This window comes from Fusarium solani, assembly GCF_023522795.1.
Source record: "Fusarium solani strain SB1 chromosome Unknown bctg00000009, whole genome shotgun sequence".
In the NCBI taxonomy this organism is placed as follows: domain Eukaryota; kingdom Fungi; phylum Ascomycota; class Sordariomycetes; order Hypocreales; family Nectriaceae; genus Fusarium; species Fusarium solani.
The window spans coordinates 1,016,638-1,032,372 of NW_027072144.1; the positions used below are offsets into that span (position 1 = coordinate 1,016,638).

The following is a 15,735-nucleotide window of genomic DNA, read 5'->3' on the forward strand; positions in this document are numbered from 1 at the left end:
GCGAAAACTGTGGGTTATTTGCAATGAACATCTTACAAAGCCCCATGTCTTGGCTTCACGTGGCGGAGGATCCCTTCGTTGGCATCTAGGTCAGTCCCGTGTGTGGGAAAGGGGGATGTGAGACGCGGATACGGCAGGAAATCCAGGATACAATGTGTGAAATTGTTCAATAGGATCCGGACCGAAGGCGGAGTACTTGCATGGAAATTTTGCCGTGCAAAGTATGGGGGACAACGGACGGGACCAAGAGGTGTGGTTGGTGTAAAGTTGTTAGATACTGTGGGAAAGAGCACCAGAAGGCTGACTGGAAGATTCACAAGAAGATTTGTATTCACAAGGGCGGTTAACGTGGCTGAAAAGGTATGCTTGTCCCCGTCCTTTGGAGAGACATCGAGGGTCACTGCTGACGCTGACCAGCAGGAAAGAGATAAGGTTATGTATCTGCGGGAGATGGGGATCATGGGGTCCTTTCAAGGGTATCCTGGTGTAGGAAGTGAGGGTTCATGAAGCACAATGCAAGATTGAAAACGTCGTGCAATGGAGACGCAACTTTGCGTCTGTAGAATCATGTATCCAACATGACCAAATGCCGAGTTCGCCTCTATAAAGTATGTGTGGGACAAGACACAAGGCATTGAGAGTTGCGGGCAATGCCGGGCCGCGGGAGATTGTTGTTTTTTTTTTTTTTTTTTTCGGGGGGGGGGGGGGTATCAAAGGCAAAGTGGAAGATTCACAAGAAGGTCTGCATGCCCAAGGCTGGGCAATGTGAGCGAGGAGCATTTGCGTACTTTGGAGAATATTAATGGTTGGCACTGGTGGGTGGACAAACAGATATCTCAGTCAATTTGTTGCTGTACGAAGTGACCGTTTGTTCCTACAATAATGAGATTTTCTTGAGTGGATCCTTATTCAACTTCCCGATATTTCTTTGGGGGATGACGGTTGCGATGTGGTCGGGGCGAGTCTGACGAGAACGCTGTGATTGAATCGGATGCGGGCGGATCTGGACGGCAGGTAGTGGCAACATCCGCCTCCGATACATCAAGTTCATCTTGTGAGGAAACCGCAACGTTGAGGGATCTGATAGGCTCGGTGCTCTGAGAAGAGGGAATGGTGCTAGAAGAGGCCGGGGACAGGCGCCGCTTCTTCGTAGGGGTCTGGTTGCAGTAAGAGTTTGTTCGCTTGGCCGGTGGTGTATTCGGTTCGAGCGAAGGGGATTGGTGAACTGTTGGCTTTGGTGGCGAGGAAAACATAGCTTTCGCATCCCCAAAGGCCATATGGCCGGAGGACGGTTGTTTCGGTGGGGTCGAGAGTGATAGGGCTGCGGCGGCCGATTTGGGCGTGGCCCTGTCGAGAAAGGTCCATACGACGATGAAAACGTAGTCCCGGTCAAAGCCGGGCGGGTGCACCATGATGTTGTGGTCGAGCAGGCCGACAACTTTGCCCGTGCAAGTGAAAAGCGCGTTAGTCTGGAACTGGGTGTCCTGTCTCTCGACCATTTTCTTGCACAGGGCTGCCCAAGGATTGGCGTGGATGGGGAAGATGACAAAGACCTGGAATGGATGGAAGCCTTTGAAGGGAGCCTTGTCAGGCTTTCCAGGGGCAATAAAGGTAGAAAGTTGGACGAAGCCACAGCACTTCAACTGGACGCCGTCGAGTCCTGGAATAGACTCCTTTCGTAGCAATGTGCGGCCGGAACCGACAACAGGGCCGGTGAACGCGACAACGGGAGGGACAGCGGGGAAGTGGTCTACGGAGGCAAAGTTTCGGGGGAGAATGCTTTAGCTCGAGTCAGGGCGGGATGCCAAGGTCAGTTGTATGCAGCATGCTTACGGCTGGTAGCCCTGATCACGGATGATAAGAGCCGGAATGGTATATTGTGTGATGGCGCCAGTATCCGACTCTGGACCATCTCGCTGTTCAATCTCCCAGGTCAGGGCGTACGGGTGAACACGGCCGTTCATGAAGAACCATTGCTCGGTCCATTCTGATGCAACGACTTGTTGATTGTAGGTGGAAAGGTTGGTGCTGAAGAAGATGCAGCCGGAGGGGTTGTCGGGGTCCGACCGAAGTTGCGCATACTCGGGGGTCAGAATCCAGGATGGGGCAGGTAGGAAGACCCTCGCCAATGCCTCTGCGTTGAGCCCCTTAATGCGATGCTGGTCCTGATAGGTAAACCTGGACGGGCAGTCTGGCTGGACGAAAAGCATCATGGACATATCACTGCCCGCGTTTGTCTGGCTCTCGAGAGGTTTGCGCGGGTTCGAGGGGCTATTGGGGAAGGGAGCGGGAGGAGACATAATACACTGGAGCAGTGGCTGTCGGAAACGAGCCAAGAACACCCGAGACGAACGTTGGAGGTAATAGGACGGTAGATACCGCGGAAGGGAACAGCAGAATAGGAAGTGAGAGAGGCGACGATGGCTTGGTCTCTATATGGATACAGGTAGACGCAGTGGTACCGGTAGTTCTCGCGGGCCGCAGTATCTGGGGTGCGGGGTTCGGCAGATCAGAGCCCCGACGATGGTCCGGGAAAGCTTCAGGTTTCAAATAGATGAAGAATGCGGGGGTTTGGATCATGAGCAAGGTCGATTTAGTGGCAGAGGCGTCATCGAAAGTGTATGTCAAATGTCAGAAGTGAGATGTGACTGTAGGGGATGGAGTAGTGTCTTTTTCTGTGAAGCTTGTGAATGAAGGCGAAGTGCCGACATGGGATCAGCTAATATCGGGGTAGCAACGGTTTCAGCTTGTGTGTGGCACCGACTTGAAGGATGGGAGTTGCGGCGCCACACAGGGCAACGTCGGCAGTTGAGCAAGAGTCTGGGTTGTAGGCATACAGGAAGGGTTGCGGGTGGTTAAGGGGACTATTAGCGGACCGCTCGGATACTGCAGGAACCAATGCCGTATTAAGAAGCATAATCATCATCATCCAGGAGCGAAATGGTGCAACTAAAGAGAGTTCGATGCGGAAGCCTTGTGATCTACCGTCTGCCTGGAGTCATCGATGTCGAGAAGGCAGCAGCACGATGAATAGTCCTGTGGCCAAGCCAAACGAAGCGGTTGTTCGCGCGGGAGCCTGCTCACGGTCAGTAGGGAATGGAGTTGACGGCAATGATGTAAATGTGTCGGAGAGGGGACAGGGAGATTCAAACACCTCAGCAAGATCCAGAACATGAATACCTCTGGCGCTGTTTCCCCGACCATGTATGGTCACAACGTGTTCGCGATACATCATCTTGGGTATGGAATTTTGGGTACGATGTTCAGAATCTCGAGGGCAGCCGCCGATGGGTCTGCAAACGGTGTATCCAAAACAAGAGCCCAAAACCAAGAAGCTTCGCAGAAAAGGGCATCCAGAACGCGAATGCTCATTTATTCAAAGGTCATGGAATATGGGCTCCTGCTGAAGCGACGAAATCAGCGGCTCAGAAGAAAGCAGAGAAGATGAAAACCAAAGATCAGAGGTCGATCGCTGATGTGATGAAGCTCGATACTAAGCTCCCACGGGAACAAGAGATTGCGAACAGTCTGGTTAAGAGCTTCGACCGGAAGCACTTCCAGCGTCTTCTATTAGAATGGATCATTGAGGAGAACCACTCATTTAGCGTCTATGGACAGGGAAGACTGCGCCGAATATTCGAATACCTCAACCCACTTGTCAAAATCACTGATGCAAATATCACGAGGACGACTATCCGCCACAAAGTTCTGTCGGCCTACGAATCACACTGGACAACGCAGAAAGCAACGATAAAGCCATGGAGGTAATTGGTGGCGAGCTTGGGTTTATCGGATCGACAAGGCGTGGGCGCTGCTTCGGCCATACCCTAAATCTCTCGGCCAAAGCGCTGCTATTTGGCTACAATGTTGAGGCTTTCGAGGAGCAGTTGTCAGGCGCATCGGCGCTGTCGGAGGCAGAGCACACACTTTGGCGGCGCAAAGGATCTGTCGGAAAGCTCCACAACCTCGTGGTTGACGTCAGAAGGTCAGACCAGCTTACTTATCTGCTGCGGAGTATACAACGTTCTGAATTCGACATGTCTTCGGATGCTAGGATCAGAGCGAGGAAGCCACTCGATTTGATCATTGACAACGATACCCGGTGGCTTTCTCAACTGTATATGATCAGGCGCGCCCTCACTCTTCGGCCATTCGTTGAGCAGCTCGTCTTGAAGCATCGTCAACAATGGGAGCAGGATAATAGGTCGAGGAGGACAGGCAGCCTCAGGAAGTCAGCCAAGGAGCCCCGGATTTGCTTGGAGGAAAACCAGCTTACGGCGAACGACTGGGACGTGCTCGAACACCTGGCCAAGCTTCTTGGGTTCTACGAGGATGCTATCAAGACTCTAGAAGGCGACGGTCAGCAGCGCAGGCGGAAACGAGGGTGGGTTGGCTCCTACGGAAATGTATGGGAGGTTATCCAGGGCTTCGAGTTCCTGTTGGAGGTGCTGGAGGGCTATAAGCAGCTGGCGTCTGCGATACCCGATGCGGAGCACTTCAGAATCAACATCAATTTGGGTTGGGAAAAGCTCAATAAATACTACAGCAGGTTGAACGAGACGCCGATCTATTACGCGGCTTTAGCGTTACACCCGGCTTTCCGATGGGGATATTTTGAGAATAAGTGGAAGGACAACCCGGAATGGGTCACGAAGGCGAAGGAGATGGTTCAGGAAATATGGGAGAGGGAATATCGTCACCTTCAGGTTGTACGAAATCCCGTGGCCGACGAACCAGTTGCAAAGCGACAGCGGAAGTACTACAACCCGTTTCAGGCGTATTGCGAGCGCTCTCGACCGGTCTCCGGGTGCAGTATGGTGAAAGAGGAAGCTTCTTCGCCGGACGGCATCGATGAGGACATGGACGAGCTCGAATTATGGCAGTCGTCGTGGGAGGATGAGGACAACGATGTTAGAGACCCAATAGGTATCGTATTGGCATGAGCGCAGACGGCGATATCCTCGCCTTTCACGAATGGCGTTGGACTTCCTTACGATCCAGCCGATGTCAGCAGAGTGTGAGAGGTTGTTTGCAGCGGCAGGGCGGATAGTGACGCCTCTACGAAGTCGGCTTGATGCTGATATTATAGGGATGTGCCAAGTGTTGCGGTCGTGGTTACGGGCTGGGGTGATCGACGACCTGGACGAATTGTTTCTTCCTGTCGAGGAGAGTAGTGGTACTGGGGCGGATGAAACACCGTGGGTAACGATGGGATGTGAAGACAAGGAGATGGAAGAGCGAGGGTGGAAATAGCGTGGCTTGGAGGTCAACGACTTCAACCAGTGGACATTCAACTCAATTTGATTCGCAATTGATCATCTCCACTGGAGATTATGGTTGATCAGGTCAACTCAACGCAATTAAGACATTCGGTTGATTGAATTGAATGGTTTGCATCCTTGCTTGCAGCTGAGTCTTTTGTGGTACTGTCTCCATACAGCAAGTCTCTGGCAGCGCTCGTGGAGATTGTTCAGGAAAAGGTGGAGCATATACGGCATAGATCAACCTCAGAGCAGCATATATAGTTATATTATGAATTCAACACTATCAAGAGCGATATAAATTCCATGTTGAATCATCCGTTGCCAGTCAAGTGACTGCCCCTTGTGGTTTCGTCTACATACTCCATAGATGTGCTTACTCTACCTTCAATCCCTCGAGAAATCGTCGACGAATATCCTTGGCAAGTTCAATGTTCTTCTCCGCACGCTCCCGCGAGTCCCGAGCACGCCGCTCCGACCACGCATCCCTATCCCGCACAAACGCATCCATCCGCTCCCTGTTCTGCTCCACCATGACCTTCCTCTTAGGATCCAGGTCCTCCAACTGCGGCGGCGCAGGGTGTGTACCAGCCGGAAAGTCAGGTTTGCGAGGAATCCGCTCCTCGACCGGCAAGATCTCGAGCTTCGGACCCGGCAGAGTCTGGTACCAGTACGCCGTGGTCGACCAGTCATCCCGCAAATGGTTCGCATGCCCTGTCTCCATCGTGACACGGATCTTCTTGCTGAAGCGCACAGGGTCCGCGAGGTGCCACCTGTAGCTAACTTGGTGATTCGGCACGTCCTCCTCATGTATGATAGTCCCGCAGAAGGGGTACGCGTTCTTTTGCATCCCCCAGCCCTGGCTGAAGTAGTCCTCGCCGCCGGTGCCGTGCATCGACGGGGGCCACGTGTCGTCGTCGATAAAGATCATATCGTCGCCCTCGCCCCACCACGTGCCCTGGAAGTGCGCGACGCTCTGGTTGCAGCCAATATACTGGCCCGCACCCTCTGTCTCGAGAATGACGTAGTTGCCCTTGCCGTCGAGGTTGGGCACTTGCGTCTCCAGGCTGTTGGTCTGGATGCTCTCGGGGGCCCAGCCGTTGGTGGGGTTCTCGCGGCGCCAGTGCGCGTGGAAGAAGAGGGTGTCTTTGCTGAGCGGCTCCGTGAAAAGTTCGTAGTCGATGTAGAAGTATTGGATGTAGGCTTGGTCGTTCTGGTTCTCGATCTCGATGCGGGCGCGCTTGTTGAAGGGCATGGGCAGATAGCAGTTGAACGCCGCGGCGCCGCCAAACTTCTTCTCCTCAGACGGCTTCACAGACACGGTAAACGGGAGGGACTGGAAGTTGGCAGCCATGGAGTGACCTAGGCAGAAGAAGTCGCCAATAGGCGCCAGCACGTTCGGCGTCTCCGAGTCATCCCAGTACATCTTGATGAGCACCTTGCGGTAGTAGTCCGGGTCGCTGACCTCGTAGTTCAGGCCCAGGGCATTGTGCACCTCCATCATGGCGACGCCGGACTTGGAGTACGGAATGAGGCCCGGGCCGACGATGCGGCGGCATGTCTGGACGAACCACAGGTGGGTGATTGTGCCGGGGCCCTCGAGGTCGGCTAGCACAGCTGTTTCTCCGGGCTGGATCACCCAGGCATCTTCGTTGAGGCCGCTGTGGTCCCAGCTGGAGACGCGGCCGGTGCGTGCCGTTTTCAGTTTCGCAGCATTGTTGAGGAGGTCGCTGCCGAGGGAGGAGCTGAAGTTGTTCATGGTGTTTTTGAGGTTTCTAGTGGTGATGCTTGTGACTCGCTTCCCAATTGGGTCAAAGATTTTGATGATGTTTGCGATGAGTTGTTGTCAAACCAGTGATGTCAAATAACTGTCAAAATCTGGTTTATATACATGGTCATTGTAGAATCGTCACCAATGGCCGGATGGGCTGCTTCGTATCATGTGGAGACGAAGATGCGCTGTCTTGTGCCGTTGTTGGCTCAAACGTGTAGACTTCCGCCAAGAGGCCAAGAAGTCGGATGTCCCCCCGCATCCCGATCGTCTGGAGATGCCACGCGAGTCAAGGGAGGCGTGCCGAGGAGGGAATTACTGAACATGGGGATGATATGATTGGCTTGTTAGCGTACTATGAAGCAGCTTCGGGATAGTGCTTAATCTCCGCGACGATGCCTGCGAGCCGGGTCCATTGATCCGACTCCCGTCGAAGGAAGACGAGCGTCGAAATAGCGCGGATTTGGAGCTGACACCGCGACATGGCTTGGTGTGGCAAATCGGCAAGCCTCGCTCAAACCCCTCACCGAGAACCGCCCAGTCAGCAGCAGGCCATACAGACACATCGCGGAGATAAAACGCACACTCCCGGACTTTCATCCTGCCTCACTGCTCCAGAACCCAACATGATGGAGACTGATATGCAGGACCTGCCCGTTGTCTCCGACAGTCCCCTGGCTTCCCGCTCGGGGACGCCGCGGAGACGGACTCGAGCGACGACCGCGTGCAGCACCTGCAGAGCGAGGAGGACCAAATGCGACAGTCGGAAGCCTGACTGTGGATTCTGTCGTGCCCGTGGGCTTCAGTGTCGTTACGAGCAGAGCAAACCAGTCCCGACGTCCAAGTACGCTCATTGTTTTCACGTCCTCATGACGCATGCTGATTCGCACTCGTAGAGTAGAGGAGGAACTCGCCGCGATCAACCGACGGCTTGATTACATCACCAGCGTCCTACCATCTGCCCAGCTACGCTCCGTAACCCCAGAGGAAGCACCGGACCTCAGTCTGGAGGACCAAGTCTTCACTGGCGAAGAGAAACTGCCCTTCCAACTGCTCGGGACCGATTGCATGATGTCCATTCTCGGCCTTGGCCCCGGCTTCGCTGACGAACTTGTCACGCTCGAAAGACACGCCGCATCCGTCGGCACAGGTAATTCATTGAGAATGCGTTTCATCCAGCGGGACCAAGCCTTGTCAGCCCTCGCCGCCTTCTCCACACACGTCCACATCTGGTATCCAATACTCCGCCCGCGCTTTTCAGAGCGCTATCTTAGCATCATCTCGGGGCCTTTGCCGCCAGGCTCCGAGACGTGCATGGTTCTATTGGTTGCCGCACTTGGTGTTCTCGCCCAGCAGGACCACGAGCTAGGCGTATCCTCCTGCGACGACAGCAGCGAGCTCTACCTCGAGGCCGCCATGGCATCCCTACCGGCCGTGCTCATCGACAAGAGCGTCGAGAGCGTGCAGTGCCTGGTGCTTCTGAGCATCTACCATTGTTGTCTGTCTAAGCCTTACCAGGCATACGACTACGCCATGATTGCGTCGTTCAAGGTGCAGAACCTCTTGAAGTACGTGGGTGATGGCGACGGCGAGGTCTACGAACATGTAAAACGAGCATACTGGGCGGTGCTGCTCCTAGAGAGCGAGCTCCGAATTCACTTCGATGTCATTGGGAGCGGAATCTGGGACCATGACGACAAGGTTTCGCTGCCGGACAGTCGCCGCGCATGGCAATTCGATATCGAAACGGGCTCGCCGCAAGGCTCGATGACTACGCCAGCCAGCAACATATCAGCAGACGGTCCTCCGACAGACCAGACACAGTCATACTTTCTCGCCGAGATCTCCATGCGGCGGATGTTGCACCGTTGCAACACGGCCATTCGCAGAACACATCGGGGAGAGATCGTCTACGCTCCGAACATTGCGCTGGAGCTGGAACTACAGCTTGAGGAGTGGTACCGCTACCTGCCAGAATCTGTGCGCTTTCAGAACTCCGAGCATGATCCTACCAACAGTCCTATGTTTGTTGAGCCGCTGGGAAACTTCCTCCGTGTGCAATACTACTGCTGCAGGCTATCAATCTACTGGCCGGCGGTGTACCAGTGCATACAAGATGGTGTGGCCACAGCTGAAGTCCTCAAGCATTGCGAAATGTTCTTCCAAGCGTACATCCAGTTAATGCCGAGTCTACTAATATGCATTCGTAACTGCATCGTCAATCGCTGGACGCTGTATGGTTCTGTCTTCATGACGTCCATGGCTGTCATACAAGCAGCTCGGACACCGTGTCTCGGAGCTGGCTGTGTAGTGGACTGGCCTCAGCTTCTCGTATGCTTGAAGTCTACGAGCACCGTGGACCGGCGGGTTGTGGAGGCCAGCCCGTCTTTGTCGTTGCTGGAGAGGGCTCTTGCTCAACGTCTAACGGAGGTTGAGTGTTGGTTTGATGAGTCAGTTAAGGTAGACTAAGTAAGCTAGACCTAGGGACACGAGAGGTTTATCCCGCTGAAAACGAGTCGATGCTGGCACATACTTTCTTTGCATCTAGTCCATCCCAGACTGTCACGCTTTCAAAGACGGCACTGCCTGCACCACCATTTGCAAACGCAGTGATCCCGCTGTTCTCCTGGCTGTAACTCTCCGAATACACCATAGTAGCTAAAGCAAACCGGTCATTTGCAAAGACCTCAAGAATATCTCCGTCAGAGAAGATGCGCAGGTGCAGCTTCTCCATCTCCAACCCGTTTTCCTCCTTCTGCGTCAGTAGAGTAAAGGGCCCAGCATCCGGGCATTTGTTGATTGTTGTGTCAGTTGTTGAAGCCTCGCGGTCGACAATGATCGTCTCCGTGACGGTACAGAAAGTAACGGTTGTATGGATTGACAGGCCTTTGTTGTGGCGGATGTTGAAGCCCACGGACTCGCATTTCGAATGTACCGAGATGATTGCCTCGATCTCCCAACTCGATGACTGTGTCTGGCAAACTGTCAGATGTCCCAGACCACTCTTATCCGGCAGCATCACTGTGGTTTCCAGCTTGAGAATCCCAGTACATGCTTCTCGGAGCCGGGTCATCTCGTCAATAGGCTTTACTCCAAGAGTGAGAATAGTCATAGAACCATCCGCCTCGGTCTTGACTTCAAATGGGTAACATTCTGCAAGTCTGCCGCGAAGGGTCCTCTCCACATTCGGCACCCGAAGCAGAAAGATCTCACGCGGAATAGCAAGAGAGCCATTCCAGCCCTTCCGCTTAGCAGCTTCCAGAGGAATATCCTCCTCCGGTATCCATCCGTACACAATACGGCGCTTCGAGACGGGATCAACGAACGAGTTCGCAGCGTAGAAGGGCCCGTGGTCAAGGTAGCCTCCGTGCTCGTACCCGAATCTGACCCCGTCGCCAGCCCGAGTGAGATTCCCCGACATCCACAGCTGTCCTCTCACAGTACGCGATGGAACCCCTGCAGGCTGGCCGCGATTCTTCACATGGGCCTTTTCCACGTCACCCTCAGCGCCGATGATCAGAAAATGGCGACTTTCTGAGCCTGCATGCAGTGTAACGATGTTGGTGCATTCCCAGTTGACCCCGTAGTTGCCACACCACTTCTTTGACGGCTGAAACCTGGCTGGCATGTCGACTAAGGGGCCGAGATACGTCCACTTTTCGACGTTATCATCATCAATCGCGTATAAGAACGTCGTGGGTCCCACGTCCTGGATGCCACCGGAGATCAACCCATAGCGAGTCAGGGTACTCGAGCCCAGAGCCTCGCTGATAGCTGGCAATCGCGTCGCATAGGGATCCCGGAACCCAGTGACTTGCAGTCCAGCCGGCTCCCCGGCCAAAATTGGGTTTCGCGGTGGCTTTTCCCATGTCACGCCGCCATCACGGGAAGTCGCTATTGCTAGGCCAGCTGCATCGCGTGGGTATGGCGGAGTACTCCAGTGGAACGGGAGATGCCTGACAGAGGAGTAAGCGACTCTCCACGTTTTATCGCCGGCATCGGCGGGAGGAATCCAACAGCCGGTAAACACTCCTTGAGAGTCATAAGGTTGATCTGGGGCGAGTGCCGGGGAGGTCGAGGCCGGCGACCAGGTCAGCATGTCCTTGGACACCGCGTGGCCCCAGGACATGTTTCCCCATTCGCATCCTGCTGGGTTGCCTGTGACTGGCGTAAGCTGACTGGTTGCCAGTGTAAAAAGGGTAAAATACATTGATAGAAGAGGTGGTATGTTTTTGTCCATGGATCGTACCCTGGAGCGCATGGGTCGTTGATCCAGCTCTTTGTGAAGAAATGAAATCTGGGCTGCTCAACTGGCCGCGCTGATTGTTGGGGATTCTCCGCCATTGCGATACTTCAACTAAAATGCAGGAGAATAACAATGTCTTTGGCTATCTGGATGCCTGTAATCGTAAAATGGAGGGTTCGGTCAACTGACTTTGACACTGAGGGAGGATTTGTCTGGTATTGTAAGAAGCGTGTTTAACGTCTCGGGCGGAACAAATCTTCCGTCATCGCATCCCTTTGGCAGTCGTGGGGCTGTGTCTAGATTTTACTAGCTATTGAGTACATTAACCCAGGCGATAGTCTCGTTTATTGTTCAAGTACCGTAGGATCTCGAGAAATTCGGACACTCTAGCGCCGCCACAAAACTCCGTATCAGCCAATTAACCAATGGTAACTCGACGGTTTGGAGATTAAAAAGTGGAAAAGTGGAGGAGCTAGAGCGTCCGAATTTCTCGAGATCCTACGGTACTTTTTAGCAGTTACTTATAACCTTTGATTGGCCATTTGACTTTTTGTCATCCAACAAGCTTCTCCACTGTTGAGAGATACACTTGGGAGACAGCTAACCCAAGTTAGTCTAGTGCTACTCACATAGACCTCGGGTTGACAGGGTTCGTGGAGCTATCTGGAGCTCCGCGACGAGCCCTCAGCGCTAAGTGCCAAGCGCGTGTCGTCATCGACTTCTCCACTTGCATCTCCAGACTCGACTCACTCGACTGTGCGGATGACCTAACCAAACTTGGAGCAGCAATGTTCATGTCCCCCGGATTTACATGCAACTAACCCCGGACCCCGCATCGACAGACAGTGGGTCCGGTTAACGGCCACCTTTCCAATGTGTATAAAGATGTTCAGGCCCTACTCGAGATTGATATGATATCCGGAACATCAACGCAGGATCAGCTTGCACTTAATTCGCATTCACCAACTATTCATTTGCCTCATAAGTGACGGCTCATCCTCACCATGACTTTGATTCACGGGTAATCCTACTCTGGTCTGTGGCAATGGTGATCAACCACTAACATCTGGTGTAGAGTCGACTACTCTGTGGTAGATCCAGCCAACAAATGGAAGATCCTCAAGTCGCAGTCGCGATTCGCCCTCTGGGGTAAAGTCACCGAAAATCCTCTCAGTCTACACTATTCAGCATCACTAACACCCGCACCAGCTCTACTCATCTCCTCCGGCGTCGTCATGCAAGGCTTCGACATCGTAGCTGGCGGCCAACTCGCAGCCCTACCCGCCTTCAAAGAGAAATTCGGCATCCTTCAGCCCGACGGCAGCCATCTGATCCCCGCGCATTACCTCTCAGCCTGGAACTCCATCGCCCCCGCCACAGAAATCGTCTCTACCTTTATCTTTGCACCTCTCCTCGACAAGTTCGGCCGCAAATGGGGCATCCTTGCCGCATCTCTCATCTCAGTCGCCGGAGTCCTCCTGCAGCAGCTCGCGCCTGACTGGCGGATGCATCTTGCTGGTCGTGGCGTCAACGGCATCGCGATCGGCATGATGTTTACGATTTCGCCGCTGTGGATTGGCGAGACGTGTCGTCCTGAACTTCGTGGTTTCTTTCTTTGCTTTTTCAATACCAGTATTGTCTTTGGACAGTTTGCCATCGTGATTGTGTCCCAAGGCAGTAGTCATATTTCCGGTCCCTGGCAATGGTGGCTTCCTGTGGTTGCCATGTACTTCTTCCCTCGTAAGTCTGTTATCTGGCCCCTACCTGCAACCAAGGACTAAGAAAAACGTGACTAGTCATCTTAACCCTAGCCTGGCCTTTCTTCCCCGAATCTCCCTACTGGCTTGTCCGCCGCGGTCGCAACGCCGATGCAAAGAAAGCCCTCCGTCGCATCTACGGGTTCAAGGAAGCCGAATACTACGACATTGAAGTCTTCCGTATTGAAGAGGAGATTCGTCTCACCAACGAGCGACACGGCAACCTTGATGACCTCCCTCCTCGCAGACTGCTGGGTGTTAACGTCCAACTTGAAGCCGAATGCTTCAACACAGCGAACCGCAAGCGCACCTTCACCGCCATATTTGCAGCTTCGGCCCAGCAAATGATCGGCGCTACGTTTGTCATCGGATACGCGACGTACTTCTTCGAGCTCATTGGTATCAAGGACTACTTTGGGGCCTCAGTCGCTTTATACGTCGTCATGCTTCTTGCCAGCACTGCGGCGTTTCCTCTTACAGAGATATACGGCCGCCGATTCTTGATCGTGGGTCCGCAGTTCATGCTCTGCCTCATGCTCCTGATAATCGGGGTCCTGGGGTGTGTTCCCAATCGGAGCCAAGCAAGCTGGGGTATCGTGGCCTTGCTGTATATCTGGGCGTTGATATACCAGCTTTCCATTGGTGCCACAGGCTTTGTGCTCGCTTCAGAGATCGCAACAATGCGGCTCAGGGCAGCAACTCAGGGCCTCATCACTATCACCAACTCTCTTTGGGGCCTGATCATGCAGTTCACAGTCCCGTACATGATCAATCCTGACGCTGGAGACTTGGGCGGCAAGGTCGGCTTTATATTCTTGGCCACTGGGATTATTGCCAGTGCTGGGGGGTGGTACTTGTTTCCGGAAACCAAGGGCCTTTCCTTCGAGAGACTGGATGAACTGTACGCAATGAACGTGCCACCGAGGCACTTCAAGAGAACTGTGGCTCTTCTTGAGGATGAACGCAGCCGGTCGGAGCCTGCCCATGCGTTGCGCTCTTTTTTAGCTAAGGAGGGAGAGGTTTCTGTCGAGCATGCCTGAAAGGTTTAGCTTACTCATTAATATATCAGACTTATCGAGCCATTCGGCCTGCTTTGTTCTGAGACCTACAGAAATAAACAGACAGTAAAACGGAAAGACAACTATGATAAACAACCGCACCAGGACTTAAAACAGAAGATCAACCAAGGCTTTGGCCATACAGTCGCGAGAAACTGAAGGAATCTAATCCAGAATTCCACAACGGTAGCGGGTACACAGGCAATAATGACGCCGGCTTTCTCCATCCCTAGGGAGTTGTACCGTACTAGAAGCCTTTTGTGCGTTGGTGGCATGGCTTGTATACTTCATAGCTGGCTGCCCTTCAGGCCTATAGAGTTTCGAGGTTCTTGGCTCATCCCATCGTCTTACTCTTACGTTTCGGCTGGCGGTAATTCAACGTTAGTTCCTTAAGAGCCGAGGCTGAAAACTATGTGTATATGTCAGACAATTGGCTCCACAGGGATCATTGATGGCACCAGTCAATTGATGAGAATTATCTAAAGAACAAAAGAAATCGAACAGCCATGTGTTCGGGCACAGCTATTTAAGTTCATGTCGTTAGGATTACCGGTACACGATACCTTTATTGGGCACTTCCAAAGCGGCAGCGAGGAGCAGATTCTACTCCATGTTGACGGTGGTGGTGGGACAGGCAAGTCCTACATGATCAAAGTCCTGTCTTCGCATCTTCAGAGGCTTGCAGGTAACCGGCCCAGTCCAATCTGGAGAGTTGCACCCACCGGGGTTGTAAGCAACCAGATCATGGGGACAACATTACACTCTCTCCTCCGGCTACCCGCGGATAGGGCTTTTACAGAGCTATCCCCAGCAGATGCTAATGCTGTCCAGAATAAGCTACGCGACGTCAGGTATCTTGTGATTGATGAGAAAAGCATGCTAGGTCTGCGTCAGCTTTCGTGGATCGACAAACGCCTCCGCCAAGTCTTTCCTGGCAGAGCAACCGAATTCTTTGGCGGCATGAGCATCATCCTCGTTGGTGACTTCTTCCAGCTCCCGCCAGTTGCGAACAAGCCTCTCTACTTTGATGGGCCACTCAAAGACCTGCATGAGGTCTCTGGCCAGACGGCATATAGGGCGTTCAACCACACTGTCTTCTTGCAGAAGGTCCAGCGGCAACAGAGCGATGACCAGGCTGGCTTTCGTCTCGCGCTTTCAGAGTTACGTGGTCTCAAGTTATCCACCGAATCATGGAAACTCCTGAGCCAGCGTGTGCGGGTCAAGCTAAGCCAGCGCGAGGTAGATACGTTTGACGCTGCTCTTCGTATCTATAGCAAGAAAGCTCGTGTTAACGAGTACAACTACGAGCACCTCATCCGCTTAAAGCACCCAGCAATCCAAGTCATGGCGAAGAACATTGGTAATGGTGCTGATAAGGCAACATCGGAATAAGCTGGCAACCTGGCTGGCCAGTTTCCGGTACCATCCACAACCCCTCTTTCGGCACAACCCCTCTTTCGGCAAGCAAAATAAAAAAAGCTTCACCAAAACTCACCAACTTCACTTATACCAGAATTGGCCAAAGTAAATAGCTACTTAGGAGATAATGCCTCTATTGATTATAGAAATGATTGGAGTTAACGACTTTAGCTCTCTTAGGCTGTGCGGGGTATGTGATCTATGCATGCTGTGTTATGGAAAT

General features: G+C 53.2%; 7 protein-coding genes across 7 annotated transcripts; 4 read left to right on the top strand and 3 right to left on the bottom strand.

The window, feature by feature from the left end:
- Positions 1-905: 905 nt before the first annotated feature.
- MRS44_013383 (uncharacterized protein) lies at positions 906-2,300 on the bottom strand (the record flags this gene model as incomplete). The annotated part of the gene is made up of 2 exons (XM_065616858.1): positions 906-1,779; positions 1,834-2,300. The coding sequence occupies 2 exons, from the start codon at positions 2,298-2,300 to the stop codon at positions 906-908; spliced, it is 1,341 nt and encodes a 446-aa protein (XP_065472930.1).
- Positions 2,301-3,026: 726 nt separating this feature from the next.
- MRS44_013384 (uncharacterized protein) lies at positions 3,027-4,943 on the top strand (the record flags this gene model as incomplete). The annotated part of the gene is made up of 3 exons (XM_065616859.1): positions 3,027-3,085; positions 3,132-3,764; positions 3,803-4,943. 3 exons carry the CDS (start codon positions 3,027-3,029, stop codon positions 4,941-4,943), a joined length of 1,833 nt encoding a protein of 610 aa, XP_065472931.1.
- Positions 4,944-5,637: 694 nt separating this feature from the next.
- MRS44_013385 (uncharacterized protein) lies at positions 5,638-7,020 on the bottom strand (the record flags this gene model as incomplete). The annotated part of the gene is made up of 1 exon (XM_046276248.2): positions 5,638-7,020. The coding sequence occupies one exon, from the start codon at positions 7,018-7,020 to the stop codon at positions 5,638-5,640; it is 1,383 nt and encodes a 460-aa protein (XP_046133536.2).
- A 638-nt stretch (positions 7,021-7,658) lies between these two features.
- Positions 7,659-9,501, top strand: MRS44_013386 (uncharacterized protein; the record flags this gene model as incomplete). The annotated part of the gene is made up of 2 exons (XM_065616860.1): positions 7,659-7,876; positions 7,929-9,501. 2 exons carry the CDS (start codon positions 7,659-7,661, stop codon positions 9,499-9,501), a joined length of 1,791 nt encoding a protein of 596 aa, XP_065472932.1.
- Positions 9,502-9,529: 28 nt separating this feature from the next.
- MRS44_013387 (uncharacterized protein) lies at positions 9,530-11,376 on the bottom strand (the record flags this gene model as incomplete). The annotated part of the gene is made up of 2 exons (XM_065616861.1): positions 9,530-11,210; positions 11,282-11,376. 2 exons carry the CDS (start codon positions 11,374-11,376, stop codon positions 9,530-9,532), a joined length of 1,776 nt encoding a protein of 591 aa, XP_065472933.1.
- Positions 11,377-12,282: 906 nt separating this feature from the next.
- MRS44_013388 (uncharacterized protein) lies at positions 12,283-14,075 on the top strand (the record flags this gene model as incomplete). The annotated part of the gene is made up of 3 exons (XM_065616862.1): positions 12,283-12,299; positions 12,354-13,018; positions 13,075-14,075. 3 exons carry the CDS (start codon positions 12,283-12,285, stop codon positions 14,073-14,075), a joined length of 1,683 nt encoding a protein of 560 aa, XP_065472934.1.
- A 552-nt stretch (positions 14,076-14,627) lies between these two features.
- Positions 14,628-15,485, top strand: MRS44_013389 (uncharacterized protein; the record flags this gene model as incomplete). Its single annotated transcript, XM_065616863.1, has 1 exon — positions 14,628-15,485. One exon carries the CDS (start codon positions 14,628-14,630, stop codon positions 15,483-15,485), a length of 858 nt encoding a protein of 285 aa, XP_065472935.1.
- Between the last annotated feature and the right edge of the window lie 250 nt (positions 15,486-15,735).